This window comes from Anas acuta, chromosome 14, assembly GCF_963932015.1.
Source record: "Anas acuta chromosome 14, bAnaAcu1.1, whole genome shotgun sequence".
Classification (NCBI taxonomy): Eukaryota; Metazoa; Chordata; class Aves; order Anseriformes; family Anatidae; genus Anas; species Anas acuta.
In genome coordinates, this window is record NC_088992.1 from 11,495,882 (window position 1) to 11,515,243 (window position 19,362).

The 19,362-nt window shown below is 59.1% G+C and overlaps 1 protein-coding gene across 1 annotated transcript; it reads right to left on the reverse strand.

Moving 5' to 3' along the window:
• Positions 1 to 367: 367 nt before the first annotated feature.
• SLC4A9 (solute carrier family 4 member 9) lies at positions 368 to 15,410 on the reverse strand. Its single transcript, XM_068698645.1, has 21 exons — positions 14,662 to 15,410; positions 12,783 to 12,943; positions 12,424 to 12,573; positions 12,186 to 12,247; positions 11,584 to 11,741; positions 9,576 to 9,663; positions 9,081 to 9,235; positions 8,406 to 8,522; positions 7,970 to 8,144; positions 7,399 to 7,532; positions 7,008 to 7,279; positions 6,177 to 6,238; positions 5,882 to 6,064; positions 5,629 to 5,742; positions 4,262 to 4,423; positions 3,829 to 4,007; positions 3,388 to 3,460; positions 2,739 to 2,807; positions 1,651 to 1,824; positions 1,346 to 1,501; positions 368 to 996 (listed from the first exon to the last, which is right to left on the reverse strand). The coding sequence occupies exons 1-21, from the start codon at positions 14,937 to 14,939 to the stop codon at positions 946 to 948; spliced, it is 2,973 nt and encodes a 990-aa protein (XP_068554746.1). The 5' UTR covers positions 14,940 to 15,410; the 3' UTR covers positions 368 to 945.
• Positions 15,411 to 19,362: the final 3,952 nt, after the last annotated feature.

Below are 19,362 nucleotides of genomic sequence, written 5' to 3' on the forward strand. Positions count from 1 at the left end.
ATCAAGAGCTCTGCCGGAGATTCGCACGCCGATTGGGTAATCCGCCCGTCGATCAACGGTGAGACGAGAAGCGCGGGTTCTGATTGGGCGCTGGCGCTGTCGCTCACAGCGCACGGCGTCTGGCGCCGCCTGATTGGCTCCTGCCGCGGCCTAAGACCCCTCCCCCCTTCGGCTCCCCGTGAAGGTCTCCGTCACCGCCAAAGCCTGGCCCGCGCCCGCCGATTGGACGAAGCCGCTGCCCGTCAAGGCGCGCGGGCCTCCCCCTGGAGTCCCACCCCCAGCACGCAGCGCGGGCCGTGATTGGCCGAGCGGGCTGTCACTCCTCCCTCCCGCCCCTCCCCCCCAGGCGTCGCCCCCTGAGGCAGCAGTCGGGCGGCTGTGGTGGGGGGAGAAGGAGGGGGGCGCGCGGGGCCCTTTATTAAGACGAATGCAAATTACCCCTAATTATCTCCGCCACCCCGCCCGGAGCGGTGCCGCGGGGCTCCCCGCAGCCTCAGCCTGGCGGTGGCATTGGGGGATGAGGGGATGGAGGGGGCACAGGGCGGGCAGCGCCCCCACAGCCCGGCTGCATCGAGATGAGGGGGAAAGGAGAGAAGCTCTGGGGGCACCCCTGAAGCAGGGGTCGGCCATCCCAGGAGCTGTGGGCAGCAGATATGTGTGGGGTGGCTGCTGGTCCTGTGGCACCCCCTGGCTCTGAGTCCCTCAGTTCAGCCTTTGTGCTGCCACAGGCCGTGCTGGCGCTGCTGTGGTGCGCCCATGGGGGGTGAATCCCCCTCAGCACATCTGGCTTGGGAGGGTGGAGTGTGAGGAGAGGTTTGGGTCCGGTTGTAATGCAGTAAGTGCCATCAGGTCGGGTGTCTCTGGTGAGCTGCAGATGGGCAGTGAGGGTGGTCCCAGGTCCGTGCTCCTCTGCCCCTCGCCTTGCCCCGTGTCCCAGCTGCGAGCCTAGTTGACGGAGATGTTGATCTCTGGCCCTTGGCGATGCATCAGCTCAGACTGGAGGGAGAAGTGAGAGAGGGATGAGGCTGGCAGAGCCAGGAGAGCCAACCCTGGCTGCTGCCAGCGGCTGGCCCAGGTTGCCACATAAAGCACTGAGCATCACTGTGGCATGGCGTGAGCTGAGCCCATGGCCTGGCTTTGCTGCAGTTCCTGCTCCTGTGCTGCTTCCCAGATGCAAGCACTCATGGCTTTGGTACAATTTCAGTTGGGCTCGACGCCTTGCACCAAGGCTGTTGGCTCTCCATGCTGCTGCCCTGAGCTGCACGCCCAGGCCAGGCTCAGCCTCAGCACCAACACATCCATGGGGACAACAACAGAAGAGCACAGCTCCCAGAACATCACCCACCTCCTCGGTGTCGCTTTCCTCCTCCTCATGCTTCCGGGGCAGTTTCCCCTCTGCCTCCTTCCTGCCTGGTTCAGGCATGATGCTGTCCAGCCAGCTCAGGTCGTGCAGGGAGAAGATGCACTCCAGCCCCTTCCGGATCCCCACCAGGGCTAGCAGCTGGGGCCAGGGCAAAGTGCAGGTCAGCAGGGCACAGCGCTCAGGGCTGGGGCAGCGTGTGGCACTGCCCACATGGATGCAGGTCAGGGTAGGTGCGTGGCTTTGCTCTGGTCACCAGCAGTGCTGTCTGGCTACCGGCTGTGTCTTACCATCACCGGGAAGATAATGGCAGCCACCGTGGACTTGAGGACCCAGAGCACAGCCAAGCACAGGACCTGGATGGCTGTGAAGAGGTGCACGCGTCGCAGAGGCACGTGGCGGAGGTAGAGGAGGTCGGGCTGGTGCTTGGCTGGCATCAGGAACAACCGCACCCGATCCGTGAACTGCAGCGAGAGAACAGCAGGCTCCTCACGTACACGGTGCAGGGAAGGGGCACTGGGCATTGTAGGCACCTCCAGCTTCCCAGCAGCTGCCACCTCCCTCCCTGTCATGAGCACTCGCCAGCTAGCCCAGAGGGGTGCCAGGAGTTGCCCCTGTGGCTGCTCACAGGGTCTGTTATAGGTGAATTTGTTTGAGCAGGGCTGCCAGGCCAGGCACAACATCGCTCCAAACCAGGGAAGCTCTTCCCAGGGAAGCGTTTAGAAACAACTCGAGCTTGTCCGAAGTGCAACCAAGAAATGATAACCCCTTGACTTCCCGGCCTGAGCCCACAGCACCTACCTGCAATTATGTTCTCATCATGAGCTGGACTCTTCCCTTCTTGCAGGAAACTGTTCCTGCATTTAATGCAGCACAGCCCTCCCCACCCCCGGGTTCCCCAAGCAAAGGGAGGAGGGAGGATTCCCAGCTTATCCAGAACAGGGGAATTGTGAGGCAAAAGTACCATTTAGAGAAAAAATAAATAAATAAAGGTCCCCTGGTCCCCTGCTCTGCTTGCAGCTCCCAGACACACCGCAGGGACGTGCTCCCCTGAAGCTGTGGAGAGCAGGTCTGGGCCATCCACCACTCCGCTGCTTCTCCCAAACTACCTGATCCTCCAGTGCAGCAGTCACTCATGCTCCCCAGCATCCCAGATGCCTCTTTCCCTTTCCTCTGACCCTTACAGGCCCCTCTTTGTCCCACTGCCTTGGGCGTGTGGGTACGGTGCCGCACTGCAACTTGCACGAATGCAGAATCCAGGCTTTGTGCCACTCAGCAAAGTAAAATCTGGTATCGAGCAAACCCCTGCATCCCCAAAACACTACCCACAGGCTTCCCCAGAGCAGTCCAGAGGCGTGCTCCGCGCAGCCCCACTCACCTGGATGCTGTTCAGAGCCACCACCCCCATGTGCAGGAAGACCCCATACAGCACCGGCATTGGGATGTACTGCAAAACAGCAGGGTCAGGCTTCAGCGGGCTGTGATCTGCGCTCGCTGAGCTTTGCTTCCCTTAAGAACAGTCTGTGTATTTGGCCACAACATTTGCTCACTTCCAAGAGCACAATTTCATGTCTTTTTGCTTATATGATGGATCCGAGGGCTAGGTGTGTTCCCGTCTGTGCTGGGAACCGATGCAACCAATTTCCATCTTCAGAGAGGGGACGCTCACACCGGGTGTCCTCATGTTCCAGCACGTGGCAGGAGCCATCAAATGCTGGAGCTAAGGCACCAAGCCACTTGGAGATATGTCTTGGGGCTTAAGATTAATAAATAGCAGGGTGGCTGGCAAGGCAAAGGCAGGTTTTGGCCTGGGATGGGTGCCTGAAGGGCCGTAACTGAGCTCTGTGATATAGCACCGGGGTCTGGCATGCCCTGAGCTATCCCCTGGCTGGGGACGGCTGTGGCTGGAGGGGTTTGGGAACCACCAGCCCACGGCCCCGGCCTTGCTGCCTGCAAGCACTCCTCACCGACTTCAGAAAGGAGGCAAAAAACCCTTGGAGGCCAAAACCAGCAGCTGCTTTCCGTACCTTGAGAACGGGCGCCATGAAGACGGAGACTCCTGTGAGGATGAAGACTGCCAGCCCCGTCAGCCTCTGCTCCCTGCGGGTAGTGGCACGTGTGTCACACGAGGCTTGGGGCTCCCTCAGGCACCCACAGCCCCTGCCTGCCCCCAAAAATCCAACTGGGTCTCTGCGGAGGCTTTTTAATCTTTGCTGGTGGTGGCAGCACGTGGGGGCGTCACACAGCAGCTCCCCTGGGCTTCGGGGAGCCTCTCCCAACCACCGAGCCCCACCAGGCGCTGCTGAGAGCCCATCCTGGGGGACTCAGGGGCTTCCCCATGGACTCACGAGCAGTCCCAAAGCTTGGTGCCAGCTCTGCTGACTGCTGCGGGTACCTGGCGCTGCAGCCACAGGCAGGAGGGACAGGGGAGACACCCAAAATTGGGGTGCTGTGAGCTCGGACCATACCGGATGCCCAGGAACTCTGGCTGCTCTCCCGGCGCTGAGGTTGTGCTCTCCTTCCTGAGGCTGTCCATGTGCGCCAAGGAGATGACGGTGGCCGACACGTACCAGGGGAGGCCCGTCACAGAGGTGACAATCATCAGCAGGGAGACACAGAGGAGGTCCAGGTGAAAGCCTGCCCCTTTCTGTAATGAGAGAGGGCAGGGTTGGGGGTGAGCTGTGGCTCGTGGCAGCACCACGGGGCTGGAGGGCTCTCACAGGGGGCAAGGTGATGTCCTGGAGGATGGCAGACCCGGGGGCTGTCCCCACCGGCCAGCAGGGCGGGTGTCTGTCCGTGGTAAGGCCCCACCGAGTCCCCGGCTGCCCAGCTTGTCCCAGGGTACAGCAGGGTGCTCCCCGTCCACGGCCAGCCCCTGCCCATCCTCTGCCCCCCGCTCACCTTCAGCTTGTACTCCTTGCGGTTGAGGATGACAGCCGTGATCTGCTGGTCCATGAAAATGAGGATGGTGACGAGGACGGCGGGCACTGCGGCTGCCAGGCAGACCCACCAGGGGTTGGCTCCGAAGGGGAGGACAATCCAACCCCGGCTGGGGTTCGTGGGCTACGGGAGGCAGAAGGATCACAGCAGGGTGAAGAGACCAGCCCATGGGTGCCCGAGCTGGAGCAACACGGGTACCTGCGGATGGTCCTTGCTGGGCGGCCTGACTCACCCGGCTGCCCTACCAGAGCACCCTGGCTCCGTCTGAGCAGGCACCACGAGCGAGTGCCAGGAGCTGGGCACACCTAGGGCAGCACGTGCCCTGCCGGGACACGGGCTGTGGGGGCAGAGGCTAAGTGGTGGGTAGAAAGGGAGATGCTGCGAGACTGATGACAGGGAGCCAGCAGTGCCCAAGGCCCTCGCAGGAGGTGGCAGCACACGTGGGCGACAGTCCAGCTCCTGGAAGAGGCTGAGCCTGCTCCTTAGTGCTGCCAATCCCTCTCCACACCCAGGGTGGGGAGCCCAAGCCCAGGCTTGAGCTCGTGCCTCCAGCTCCAGCACGAGCCGTAGCATGAGGCGGTTGTCCCGCGTGAGCAGGACTGGGCCAGGTGATTTACAGAGCGCAGGAGCTGCAGCTTGGCCCCTTGTGTGCAGGGGAGGAACCTACGCTGATGCCATGCCACCAATCCGCCCTGCATTTCCACCCAGACCACGCTGACGGGAAAGACACCAACAGCAACGTGAAGAGCTGAGCTCCTAGGCATTGGCATGGCAAATCCCCGCGGTCTTTGGGCATCCAGGCTCCCCGGCTGCCCAGAGTGGGTTTGGCATGCCAATGCCTGCTGCTCCAGCTGGTTCTCCTGTGTCTGTAGGGACTACACTCCCTGTGCTACACCGGGGCTGGGTGGGCTACACCTGCTTCTCACAGAGGACGGATGCCAGCTCTTCTGGGCAGCCCCCTGTCTCCTCTCTCCTCCAAGGCCCCCTCGATTTGCGAGACAATGCTGGAGACAGTTGAGGAGCTGTGGAGATGAGCTAGCAGGCTCCTGCCAGCAAGGGCGAGCCCTCCAGCACCCGCGGTGTGCGTGGGACGTGCCTGGGCTGGCCTGGAGCAAGCAAGTCGTAGCAAAGGCTCCATTCTTCTACAGATCCTCCCTCCTCCAGGCTGAGACCTTGCACAAGCCGCAGCAGCCCCCTGCCCTGGTGTCTTCCCCCACCCAGCGGTGCCTGGGGAGCGCTGTGTGCCCAAAAGGCCAGGCAGGGCCCACAAACCCCTGCCCTGCGTGCACCTCTTTGAAGGTGCTGCCAATTCCCCACCCATCAGTCACCTTCAGCTCGCTGGGAACGAGGAGCTTGGGGGTCTCCAGGCCAAGGACCACGTCGATGGCACAGAAGATGAGGATGGCCAGGATGATGGAGAAGTCGCTCACCAGCTTCCGAAGCTGCCGTGCCACAGACAGGGAGGCTTTTACCAGGGCTGGCTGGGGACCATCCCCAAAACAGCCGCAGTGTGGGGAACCATCCGTGCACCCCAGAAACACGGCAGGGCCAGCCCCAGCCGGGTGGCTGGGGGCCACTTACCCCTGTGGGAAAGTAGCGGCTGCTCTTGAAGTGCTTGAGCGCTGTGCAGCAGAGGAAGGTGCCCCCGAAGAGCAGGAAGGACAGGAGGGTGACATCGGGCACGTAGTGGCAGCTGCTCCCCAGGAGCTGCCCTCCTCGGCTCAGGCACTGTGCCCGGCTCAGCCAGGCGGGGGCTGCAGGAGGCTGTGGGGATGCGGGGAGGGAGCAGGAGGAAAGGGGCCAGGGATGTGGGCACCCAGAGCCCGAGGGCCAGGGTGGGCAGCCCTGCATCCCCCCCAAGGAGAAGGGTCCGTACCTCATGCAGGGCTGTGGGTGAAGGGAGCGGTGTGTCGGTGGCATTCCCTGCCCAGACGTGGCCTGCGGGAGAGTGGTGGGAGTCAGTGCCCCGGGGCTGGGCTTGGAGCAGCCAGGACCCCGCTCCTGTGGCATCCCCAGGGGGATCTGAGCTGCTCTGGCTGCCCAGGCAGGGCTTTTGGGACCCCCGAGGCCTGGAGATGTCTCTGGGCAGCAGAGGGAGAGGCTGATCGGCAGCTGTGTGGAGGGGCTGGAGCCAAGTTGTACAGGATGCATCCCTGGCCCAGCCCCTCGCAGACCCTGCAAGGCTTTCTCCCCCCATCTCTACGCTGCAGGAGCTGGGCTGTGCTCATCAGGGCACTCCAACCGAGGTGACACAGGTTGAGTGAGGGGTGGATGGATGGTGTCTCTGCCCTGATTCCAGCCACAGCTCACAGAGGGGCTCAGCAGGGGTCCCTGGCATAGGGCAGTGTCAATGGGGCTGTCACCAGAGTCAGGAAGGCAGCTCCAATATCCCACTGGGAAAGGGCTGGCCCAGAGAAGCCAAAGAGGCAGGATGAGAATGAGCCAGACAGCCCTCATCTTCCTTGGGGACCACAGCACTCCCTGGGGCCAAACCTAGCCCCTGGACAAGGCAGGGCTGTGCTTTGTGGTGCCTGGGACATGCTGTGCTCACCTGCCTCACCTCCCTTGTTCCTGCTCTGGAACAGGCTGGTGGAGACCAGTCCACAGCAGAAAACATTGAGGCTGCCAGGCTGGGGCTGTGCCACAAGCCGTGAGGCCCCCGTGCAGGTACAGCCCCACGAACACGGCCAGGGCAGCCTGGGCTCACCTGGGCTGGACAGGTTGCAGGAGCAGCTGTACAAGGTGACTTCGTCGGTTCGGTAGTGCCAGTTGATGGGGAAGGCTTCTGCCAGGCTCAGCATCTTCTTCAGGGAGTCGTAGATGAAGATCAGGCTGATGAGAGCACAGAAGCCTTCCTCGGTGAAGCGGGTGAAGTACTGCACCAGGTGGCTCGCTTCAGTGGCTACCAAGACCAGGCCAAAAAAGGCCACCCAGAGCCCGATCCAGAGGCGAAACTCCAGGTAGTCCAGGCTGTAGTCCCTAGCGGGAAGGATGACCCAGCTCCTCAGTACGGCACAGACACACGAAGGTAACCATGCCAGGGGATGGTGGCAGCAGGAGTACGTCCCCCAAGGAGCCCCCCTCAGCGCAGCCCTTACTCGCTGAAGGAGAAGAGGAGGCGCTCGAAGACCAGCACGGGCCCGGTGCTGCTCAGGATGGTCAGGGGCTGACCGGAAAAGAGGCAGAAAATGGAGCCAGCAAAAGCAGTGCCCAGGAAGCTCTCCAGCACGCCCTGCAACGCAAATAGATGGGGCTGCAGCTCCCCTGGGCCCACCGTGGGGCAGCACACCAGAACACCACCAGCCCCATCTGTGCCTGCAGGCTGTGTCTTGAGGCAGCTGCCATCCCTCATCCTTCTTGGAGCAGGGGAAGCTCCAGAGTGCAGGGCCCTAGCTTGGCACTGGGGCCCTGGGAAGCCCAGGGAAGGGCAAACTATTGTCCAAAGACAATGCCCAAGATGCACAGGCCTGGCCATCACTCCACGGGCACCAACAGAAGGTGGTCCCTCATGAAATCCTGCAACCTGGGCAAGTGGTGCATGAGCAGGGAGGTTTGTGTTGTGCTTCCCCTGGCAGCCCTGCCCTCGGGACACTCATTGCCAGGCAAGCCCCACGTGCCTACCCTGTGGCATGGTTCACTGCCAGCTTGGCACCCTGTGAGCACACTGACCTGCATGTTGGCTGTTGCGTCCCCCAGCATGCCCCCAAAGGTGATGGCATTGGTGACAGTTGCCAGGTAGATGTAGAGAACTGCTGAGAGGCACTGGATGTGCAGGGCGTCGGAGAAATCACTCCTGTACCAAGGTGCCTTCCTCCGGATGTCTCGGACCAGCCCCCCAAAGAGCCTACAGCCAGAAGGTTGTGCGAGGAAAGAGGTCTCAGAGCACTGATGGCCAGAGCCCCACCAGAGAGCTGCCGTTCCCTTTCCTTGGAGCTAGCAGCCAGCACAGTTTGGAGGTGGTGGCTCTGGCAAACGCACTGGGGGGGACCTTTGAACTGCCCAGCTAAGCTAGGGCTGATGGAGCAGGCAAAGACCTGCAGGCAAACGTCCTTCCCCTGCTCCACGGCAAGGGGAACGGCTGACGCCTGTCTGTCCACGCACTCACCTCCCTGTCCTCTCCAGCTCCTCACTGAAGTGCTGGTGGCCCAGGCCAGGTCTGTCCTCTGCTGCTGCCGTGCTCCCATTGCAGTGAGGTTTCCTCTCCCGCAGGTGCATGGAGATCCTGAGGCAGAGCCAGGGAAGCCTGAGCAGGTAGGCTACAGACCCTCAGGACACCGATGCATCTAGGAGAGGCTACGAGGGGACAGGAAGGTTGGAGAGGGAAGAGGGTTGTAGGCAGGGCTGGAGGAACCTTGTATATCCCCTGGCAATGAGGAGGAGGAAAAGGATCGGGAGGATGAGGAGGAGAAATTCCCTTCACCAGCTGGCAGGCCAGCCCCTGAATGAGCCCCAGCCGGAGCAGTGCTAGAGGGGGAGCTGGGCGGAGCAGGAGGTGTCCTGCTTGGAGTGTGCTCCAGTTCCACATTCCCAGCAGCTCCTGCACAAACAGTACATCGTTTGCCATTCCCTCACTGTCAAGATCCACATGGGACCACGGGACCAACAGCACTGGGGACCATCGCTGTGATCTGCATCAGCTGGAGATGTGAAGGGGCTTGGCTAGGAGGAGTTCCCTGGGAAAGATTGGCTCCTGGGTGACTTCATCCCCATGGAGACCCAGATTTCAGCATCACAGGCTTGCAGCAGAGATCTTGTGCAGCAGATCTTCCCCCAAGGATACCTCTTGTGCGGAGATGGCAAACAGCTTGGTGGAGGAATTCGGGCACTGGCATCCCATTTCCCAGGAGGAAGCACAGTCAGCTCATCCAGAAACACATCAATCCCTGCAATGATGTCCTCCTGGTTCTTAGCCTGCAGGGCAACCCTTTGGAAGAGCTGTGGTGATACACAGTGGGTTAGCTGTAAAACCCTGCATTCAGCTGCTCACAGCTCTTCCCCCAGACTCCCAGCCAGGAAAGCACCCATACACTTCATTTCAATGGGTACACCTAGATCCTACAGACCAAGCCAAAATCTTTTTTTATTTTTTTTTTTTCGTATTTTCTTATTTCCTTATTTCCTTATTTTATTTTTTTCTTATCCTAGGCAATGGAAGCTGCCAGCCTGCTCTGTCCCCTGTTTCTCACACTGCAGCCTGCAGAGGAGGAGTCTTGGTATCCTCAGCTCTGCCCCATTCCACCCCGAGTGCTCAGGACAGCTGCTGCACCAGGCTTACCTCGTCTGTCAGCAGCGTGGCCATGGCCCTTCCGATCTCGTGATAGGCTTTCACTTTGGCGTGGGGGCCCAGCAGAATGAAAAGAAACCTGTGGACAGGATAGCAACCCGTGAACATCCCTGTACAAGGAACTTCTCCTGGGGGAGCTTCTTCTGAGGGCAGGCCACCGTGCTGCTGGGATCCCAGGGACAAAGGCTCTGCGAGCTTGAGGGACTGCTGATGCCAAGCAGCCTCCCCTGCACGTGGGCAGGTGGGTGGCTACCCCAAGCAGGAGGCTGGGGGTGGTGGGCAGAAGACAGAACACACACCTGCTGCCTAGTGCCTAGAAACCACGCTCAGCCAGGAGACCACAGGGCACCGGGACCCCAAGGTCTTCAGAAAGGGCTGAGTGGGGTGGGAGGCAGCACTTTGGGGCACGGGAAGAGTCAGGTGCTTGACGTGTGGGTTTGTGCTCATGGGGATGTGCTCACAGGCAGTTTGCGGGAGCATTACCATCAGGAAGGAGAGCTTGCTAGCTGCGTGGAAAGCCAGGTTTGACAGGACTACATGGACAGAGGAAGAGAATGGAAAGGGGGCTCAGAGCCCTTGAAGAAATCTGGCTAAAATCCCACACCTCACAGAGAGCTGCGATAGAAAGTCTACAGAGGGGCAGCCAGTCCAGATATTTAACCAAGTTCCCCACTTTTTTTCTAAGACTGCAGAAATCTGTTACTGTCATGACACACAGAGGCTGCAGAGTGGTTACAGTGATCAGACCCTGATCAACATCCAGAAATGGGACAGGGGAACTATTCTGACAGCATGAGCAGGGCCAAGTGTGGCTGAAAAGAGCCTGCTCCAGCCCTGATGTGCAATGTCAGTGCTTGAAGCCTCCTGGACCCTGCTCCAGGTGGTAGGAAGGAGAGGAAATCAGCACCGAGCAGCAGCTGCCTGGGATTGCATTCACATATGTGCATGCATGGAGGCAATGGGAAAACCAGACAGATAAAATCCTAGAGGTGGAACTGGGGGGCTGATAGCCCCGGAATGTTGGCTGCATCCGCGTGGCAGCTCAGAGTGGCAGGCAAAGGGGAATGGTGTTACGGGTAATGGGATGGGTCGGGACAAACTCTCTTGCTCCCATTTGGGCCCAGAGAGGAAAAAGGGCCATTTAGAAAATTTACGTGGAAAAGCGTTGTTATCAGCCATATAAAGACACACAGCAGTGCTCCACGAGGATATGCCTCGACCTCAAGCCACACGATTCCCATCAAGGAGACTACAGGAGGTCAATGTCCCGCTTCTGTTCATCCTCTGAATGCTCTGGCTGCAGTGGCCAGGAGGTGGCAATGTTCCTCCAGATCCCTGTCTGCCTCCTCAGTGTGCTTCCTAAAGAAGTCCCCAGTTCAGAGGGACCCACTGGAACTTCCCTGTTACAGCTTCAAGTGATACACTCTGCAACCACGGCAAAACACCTCTTGCACCCGCTCCTCTCCCTCTATACTGACAATGCCCCACTGAGACACCAAGAGACACCCTGCCGCTCCAAAAAGCATCCGTCAGGCCAGCTTGGCAGGAAAGAGAAAGTCTCCCCAAAATCTGAAACCCTTTCCAGCCTTGATGCTCCTGGGGAGTAAGCTGAGTGCATCCAGACTCTCCGAGGGAGTTCAGGTGGGGACAACACAAGGGTCCACCCCCCCAGCAGCCTGGCAGCTGCTGGCACTGCTCTCAGCACTTCCCAGCTGCAGTGAACTAAGCTCCTGAGGGACTCCAGAAAGCTGGAGTCAGGCAGTGAGTCAGGGCTCTGGGACTGTGCGCAGGCTCCTTGTGTGGCTTTGGGTGTCTTCCCCTTGGCTTTCACCAGGTGAGTCTAGGCATTGGTGCTTAGCTCAAGTGGTTGTTCTGTGCTGCATGGTCCAGAGCTTGAGGGATGCAGGAGCGAGCAGGGACACAGACCACAGAGGGGACTGCAGGGCTGGAAAAGGGGCTTGTGTGGCCAGCAAAGGGCCACTAGCCAAGCTCCAGTTACCTGCTGGGGAGAGCAACTTCAGTCAGTGAGCCAAGTGCCGCCACCTCCCTTAAACGAACAAAGACGGTAAACGGCTTCTTCAGGAAGTCAACTTCACCAACCATAACGTTGGCAACTTCGGCCCCTGGTGGGAGCTTCTTCTTAAATCGGTTCCTCAGCTGAAATGACATGGAAAGGAAAGTCCGTGTAGGATGACACCTGCCACAGCACTGTCACGGCTAAGGCTTTCCCTCTGCTCAGCAGCTGGAACTCAGGGTGTGACGGCTGCCCAGGGGCCAGGGAACTTCTTGCAATGAAACCAAGCTGCTGCAGCACTTCCAGCTGCCAGCCTTGTCAGCTGCACTGTGCACCTGCCTGGCCATCTCCTTGGGGCATCATGGCCTGGGGACTCCCTGCCTTCCTCAGAGATGACACATCAGGAAGGCTTGGATCTGCACTGACACACACAGGCCTATCCCGTAAAAGTAATGCCATTAGTGGGCAGAATTTTTCAGCCCACTTTGGGTTTGAGGCCAAGAAACGCATCCACTGCTTGGAAAAAAATTGATTAATTCCACCGAGACCCCGATCCCGGCTCCCTCCTGCCTCCATTCCTGCCTTACCTGCTCCTTGAGAGGCGTTTCTGAGAGCTGGGCTCTGGGCTGAGGGCAGTTTTTGGCCTTCCCTGAGAAAAAAAAAAAAAAAAAAAAGACAGCAAAATACATGTGCAAGCAAAATCTCAGCATGGGTATTGCCCCAGGTAGGTGGCCCAGAGGCAGCAGAGACACAGCAGGAGGGACAGTGGCTGGGCCGTGAGCGACTCAGCTCCCAGCACGGGCACAGCCAGGTGCCAGGCGTTACCTCTGCAGGGACTGAGGCTGAGGTCAGCGAGTGCCAGCAGTGGGGATTTGGTGGCTTGGTGCCGCGGCTGGAGGAGCAGCAGAGCTGCCAGGCGGTCCCTCAGCTCAGGCGGCAGCACCCAGTCGTCGGGCTGCCTGCAAAGCGCCTTGTCTGCAACAAGGACAGGGTTAGCTTAGCTCCCTGTGCTATCCCAGCCACGGGGCTCTGCCAGAGAAAAGCCCCCTTTGCTGGCCTGGCAGAGCCACTTTGGCTACCCGGCAATCCTGTGTCACGGCTTTAAGTGAGGGATCTCCTGGTAGCCTGGCCCCTCTCCCAGAGGGAGCTCATCCTCTGAGGAGACCTTCACGTTTCCCACGTACCAATTATTTCCTTGACACTGTGGGCATCCAGATCCAGGAGCACTGTCCCCTTCTGCAGGCACGTCCTCAGCTCGAAGAGGCTGTGCAGGGGGAGGGCTGGGATATGGGGCATGCTCCAGCGCTCCCCTCCATCCTCCACCTTCTCCTCGAACTTTATCCACCTACCCAGGAAGAATTACAGGGTCAGTGGCACGAAGTGGGCTGCTCTGGGGTCCCGTGCCCAGCAGCAGGAGCTGCAGATCCCTGATCTCAGCATGGGGCTAGACCAGGTGGGATGGGGTTTTGGGGCCCGGGGCTGGCAGTGTGGGTGGCTGGTGGCAGGAGCAACCCGGGCAGGTACATCCCTACCCCTGCCACCTCACACCTTGCTCCGAGTTCCTGCCTGGAGGAATTTCACCCATCCCCGTAGCTAGCAGTGCTCGCTGGCAGTCAGAAGAGACGTGTTCTGAGGCATTTACCCTGAACAGGCCGTGCCAAATATTTGCAGCCCAGCACACACAGAGCTTCCCTTTGTCCCACCAGCACGCGGCACGGTGCGAGCGTGCCCTGCGGGCCCAGTGCTGGCCGTTCCTCCAGGCAGGCCCAGGAGGGGCCCATGGTGGCTGAGGTGGAGCCTGGGGCACAGCCATACTGGCAGAGGACAGAGGAGATCCCCCAGCACACCCACTTTTGGCTTTTGGGCAGTGGCACCCATTTCCCCTCCATACCCTCTGGCCCCCACTGCAGCCGGAGCCCCCTTTCGCACACATCATCCCTCCCATGCTGTGGAGGGGTGGCATGGCGAGGGGACACATCCTGGCCATGCTCCTACCCCACACCTGCACATGGCTGGGCCTGGCTCCTCTCCGCTGGTGCCACAGCCCCAGGGCCCCATTCCCTCCCTGGCCTGAGCTGCCCCAGCCAGCCCTGAGCTCCAGCTACTCCTCCGCTCCCAGCTCTCCCCCTCGGGTTGTTTCTGCCTCCTGCTGCCTCAGGCACCTGAGCCCTTTCCACATCCTGCTCCTTCCTTCTCCCTATGTCCCAGGTCCACCCTGGCAGTGCTGCCCTATGGCCAAAGCATTTTTCCAGGCCTTTCTTCCATGCTCTCGAAAAGAAATCAAATCATCTCCCAGGCCTTCAGGTTGTGTGTGCAGGGATCACGGCTGCAGGCCTAGCCCCCGTGCTGGGCTGAGACCCAACTCCTCCACGCTGTCCCAGAATTTTTGAGGAGGGCAGCACGCCCCCATTTTCACCAGCAGTTTCTGAGAAGGTTGCAGCCACTTCTCGGGAAGAGCTGCCCAGTGTTGCTGGACTGCTCGTGGTCTGCACCCAGGCTTTGCCCCTGATGCCAGTGCAGTGCAGGGTACATCCTTCTCCCCAGCTCTTCTACGACACTTACTTTCCCCGTTTTCCCACAGTGATCTTGCTGCTATGCTTTCAGTTCTGCTTCAGCTTCAGCTGTGCCAGGCCAGTGCTCAAAGACAGCGAGCAATGGAGCACTGTCCCGTCACCAGCTTGCAGCATAGATGCTGAGGCCATGGAGAGGCAGGAAATGCAGAAGCAAAACTGAGGAAATACTTGTGTCAGCACTGTGCAAAGGCAGGGTCACTGTCTGCACCTTGCCTGACACTGTGTCCTCACGGCTAGTGGAAACTTTCAGATGAAATGAGTCACTCAAAATTGGGAAGAAGAATTTCCTGGAAGGCACAGCACGGGCACCGGAGGGGGGAGAGCAAACTGAGCATCCCTGTTGTTGAGGACCCATTACATGCCAGAGTAAGGCAGGAGGCTTGCCCAGCAGACAGCTCAGCACTGCTGGAGCACCTAGCAGTTTAAAGACCATTTCACCCTGGGTTCCCCAAGCATCACCAGCTGGCCCGACCACAGCACGAGTGCCTACCTGGCCGTCTCTTTCCACTCCAGGCCTGCCGGGGTGCTGAGCAGCTCGTTGAGCTGGATGAACAGCAGCGGACACTTTCTGTCCCCCACCTCTTCCTGTTGCAGGATGGCACGGACTCGCTCTGCTGCTGAGGAGATGCTTGAGGCAAAGATGCTGCCGCTGACCACTGGGTAGAGGACATCGGAGCTGCTGCTCGGGGTGTCTTCATGCCTGAGCTGTGGGTGGGCATCTGCTGCCTGGGGAGCTGCACTGTCCGGCCCAGGCACTTGGTCTGTCATTGTGACCAGTGACTGGGAGCCACGTGCACCAGCTCTGCTGGGTGCTCACTCTTCTGGAGCTGCTGGCATCTTGCTCATCTCACCCTTATAAAAGCTGTGAGCCAGTTCAAACTGGCCACAGACTAACAGCCAGGAGCCAAACCCCAAACAGCATTATCAAAATACAGTGGCCAGCCCTGAAAACCTTGGTGTCTCTGGCTCCCACTGCTCCTAGTCACCAACCTGGGCACCCCTTGGTACCCCAGGTCTGCCACCAGCTGCTTTAAACCTGGGCTTGTGGGTGACACGGCTCATCCTTACCCACCTCGCTTGCTGCTGGGGACAATGACAAGAGCCAGATAACCATCGTGATGACTCTGTGATTGCTGCAGTGCGGGTGAGATTGGGCTTTCCTGGTTAAATGCCAGAACCCACCACCAACACCTGTGCCCACTCTCCGCACGGTGTGTGGGAGGAGGGAGCACACGGCCCCATGGCAGTGTTTGCTGGGGAGGGGGATGTGGCACCGTGCTCTTCCCTTGCTGGTGTGGGGCAACAGGGATGTGCGACAGGGAAAGATGTGTCACCGCTGAGGAAATCCAGAGTGGGGCAAGAGGGAGCCTCTGGCAGATGAGGAGCTGCTGGTGGACTACCGGCAGAAGGTGAACAGTGCGTCATGAGTGGCGACAAGGGCCATCACGGCGTGCGTGGATGTCACCATGGGATGCGGCAGGCAAGCGGATGTTGCAGCGTGTGCAAGGAGGAAGGATGTGGGGACATCTGTACAGCCCTCCTGGGCAGAGGGAGCTGGCACAGTGAAGCCACAGCCAGTGGAGACAGAGCCTGTGCCCCGCTCAGTGCTTCTCCTTCCCATCACTGCTCCGCCAGCGCAGGAGGAAGGGCCCAGCCCTCACTTGTCCTAGCAGCAAGGGGCTAGTCGGCCTCCTTGCACCACCATCGACCCACTCTCACCATCCCCAAGCAACTGTTAGCAGCCCACCCTCCTCTGCAAGGACAGCTGGACACCCCTGTGCCTTGAGCTGGCCACGCCTGGAGAAAAGCTGACGGCAGGGAGCGGTGCCCTGTGCTGCTGCGCCAGGGCAGGATGGAGACAAGCCTGCTGTGTTGCCACAACATGCAGCCCTGCCTGCACGGAGCGCACTGCCGTGGGGTTTTGCTACTTTCGTGCCTTGCAAACAAACAGTCCCGTTGTATACAGTGCAAATACCACAACATGCAACACAAACAGCCCAGCAAACACTGGCTGTTTGTACTGGAACCAGTCAGTCTGTGCAGGAGTTGGTGCTGGGAGCAGCCTGGAGCAGTGCCAGGCACCACCATTGCTGAAGTCACGTTTCAGGGGAGCACGGGTGGTCATAAACTTGGGCCCCAGTGCCAAAGGGGCAAACGATGGCCTGTGCTGTGCTGGTATCTGCTCTGCAGCAGCTGTAGCTTGGGCTCAGTGGGCCAGGAGCTGAGGCTAAGGCCATGGTGGCTCTGGTCCACAGCGAGGCACTGGGATGTGTGAGACCCTCTGTGCTGAGCAGGGACAGGAACTCTTTTTGCTTGTGCTGCTCAGCCTCTCCTGTGCCTTCCCCAGGTAGCTGTGACAGGTCCTGCACTGGTCCCCATTCCCCATGTGGCACTCAGTCCCACCCCAAGAAGGGGGTTTTGGTCAAATTGGTCAAAAAAGGTCATCTCGTTTTGGTCAAATGTCTTTTTCCTACTTCTCATCCCCCCTGTTCCCTGCACACCTCCCAGCCAACCTCATTATCCCAAAGCTACAGCCACATCTGCCTCGTACCTACCCACTGCCCTGTGCCTGCATCCCATCAGTCATTACAGCAAACCAGGTTTGCTCTGGCACCAGCAGCTACTGACTGGGGCTTCCCACCTACCAGGCCCATCCCCAGCCCCTTTGGGGCTGCCACGCATCCCCAGTGCTCCTTGGGCAAAGCGGGAGGCCGTGTCTGGGAGCAGCAGCTTTAGCAGCTCACCCACACCCCCAGGCTGTCCTGTTTGAGGGGCAGCGATTGCCCACCTGGCTCAGGAGACACTGGATGTCCTCTCTGCTCTGCCCTGTTCCCTGCCCTCATCCCTTCAGCCTGCTTCTCCCGTTAGGTACCAAATTCTCACTTCTCCCTTTCAGTTTAACGCTGATCCTTTTCTCTCGCTTCTCTGCTCACTTCTCAGCCACATCTCACCCTGCCACATCCCCAGGGATCCAAGCACTGCCCTCAGGGCTGGAGCCTGGCACCCACGTCCCCCAGAGGCCCTCGCCACGCCAGCTGTGCTCCGTGTACCTGCCGGGTTGTTTGCCCTGCGATAGCAGTGTTTTCCTAAGGAGTGTGCCAGTGCACCCGGATGGTTTGCAGGTTACCAGCTATGCAGCAGCTTTCATTTGGCCTGCGGAGAGCCACCTACGTGTGCAGCGTGGAAAAGCTGACCTGTGGTTTGCTTCCAGAGCAGAGGTGAAGACAGGGCATGTGTGCAAGCAGGAGCCCAGCCTGCAGTGCCTGCCCCTCCCCAGCCACTGGCTGCTGTGCTGCCACTGGCAAGAAAAGCGTGGTAATAGGGAGAGAAAAGTGTGTTCGCCCTTGGATTTGCTTTCTCTCCAGTGTTCAACACAGACCTGCAAGGAGAGGAGTTGAAAGGGATCTGTGCACATCTTGCCCAGGGTATTTGATGGGTCTTTGAGCTTGACCTGCACCTCGGTTCTTCTGGAACAGCCAGCTTTTCTGCCAGTTTTCTTCCTCTGTTTGCAAAAGGTCTTTTCACACAGTGGCTAGAGAAAAGAACAGTTGGAAAAAGAAAAAAAAAAAAAAAGTGTTTGCAAAGCCACTGGAACTGGCCCAGGCCCAGGCCCAGGAAAAGCACCTGAAACCACTCTGACCCTGCTGTAACAGGCTGGCAGCGTTTGCCCAGTTCCACCAGTAGCATGGGTTGATCTGTCTTGAGCAAGAGTCACAAAGCCGCTTCCAGGGCACAGCAACGGCTTTATTGACCTTTGATCATTGATCTTTGACTTATTGGTCATTGGGGCATTCATGTTTCTGCATCCCTCGTGAGGGTGCTGCTCCTACACAGCTGCTGCTCCTCCAGGGTGGTGCTGCACAGGAGCAGACGGAGCTCTGACAGCCCTAGAGATGTGGGGCCTCAGGGCTGGGAGGCAGCCAGCACACCGGCAGCACAAGGCAGAAAGGGTTTTGGGCAGAAAGGCTTCCTGGGCTTTAGAGCAGGAGAACACAGTGTCCACGGGAACAACAGCCAGCAGAATATATTCATGCCACAGGGGCTGCTGGTTGCTGCAGGCAGGGGGAGGCATGGCAGCTAAAGAGGTGCATTGCCTGAGAGAAGGAAGCCAACAAACACAGACCCAGGGGCACAGGTGGAGGATGCCAGGATCTTCCTGAGCAGGAAAAGAGAATTAAACATCCCCAGCTGCTTTGCTCCTGGGCAGGCCTGGCCAGCGAGGCTGCCTCTGAGCTGAGACACAGCTTAGTCAGGAGGTCTGTGGACTCAAACCCAGCTCTGGGTCTGTGGGAGAACTGCTGATCTCAGCCACCCAGGACCTGACACAACTCACAAGTGCCCAGTCCTGCCACTGGTAACACCAGCAGGCTGCGCTGCCGGTATCAGGGCTTTTTCAGGGTCCTGTGCATGAGCCACAGCCTGAAAACAAACCTTTACTGCTGCTTGCCCACTAAGCCAGAGTCAAACATTTTGTATGGGCTGAGGAATGCAGGAAGCAAAACCTTCACAGATGACACGAGCTGGTGCCTTTCTCTCCTTATGTGCTCGCTTGGCTTGGTGCTGCTCCAGGTAAGTCAGGAAAAGCACCTCCCACGCACATCAGCTGTGCAAGACCATCCTCAAGGGTTTTGGTGGAACGTGGCTGGGAACTGGACGGGCAGAAAATCCCTTCCTGACACAGGGGCATACCAGGGAATGAATGGGTAGGAGTCCTGGAGGTGCCAGCACCTCTGCTGCTCAGAGGAGCAAGAAGCACTCTGCTGCGATGAACTCACCTCACCTGTGCTGCTTCTGTTGCCAAATTCTTAAAGGCTGATGATGCCTGGAGGAGCCGGAAGGAACAACATCCAGCAAACAATTGCAAAAGTCAAGTCTGAGCAAGAAGGAGGGCGTGAGTAGGGGGGGGTTGCCAAATCCGGCAGTATTCCTTGGAGACAACAACAACAATCACAGGAATATTTAATCATGCCGCGACTATGCCTTGCTGAACTGAAACTGGCACCAGAGTTCTTGGCTTGGGAATTCAAGCTACCACCAGGAACAATCAAGGGGATGTGTCCATCTCAAATGTGACTTGAAACAATACAAAGCCACTGCCCTTGCCCAATGTTTGGCGTCATCACTGTTTTCTAGCCTGTCACCTGGCATGAAAACAAGGCCAAACTCAACACAAACCAAAGCGATTCTCAGC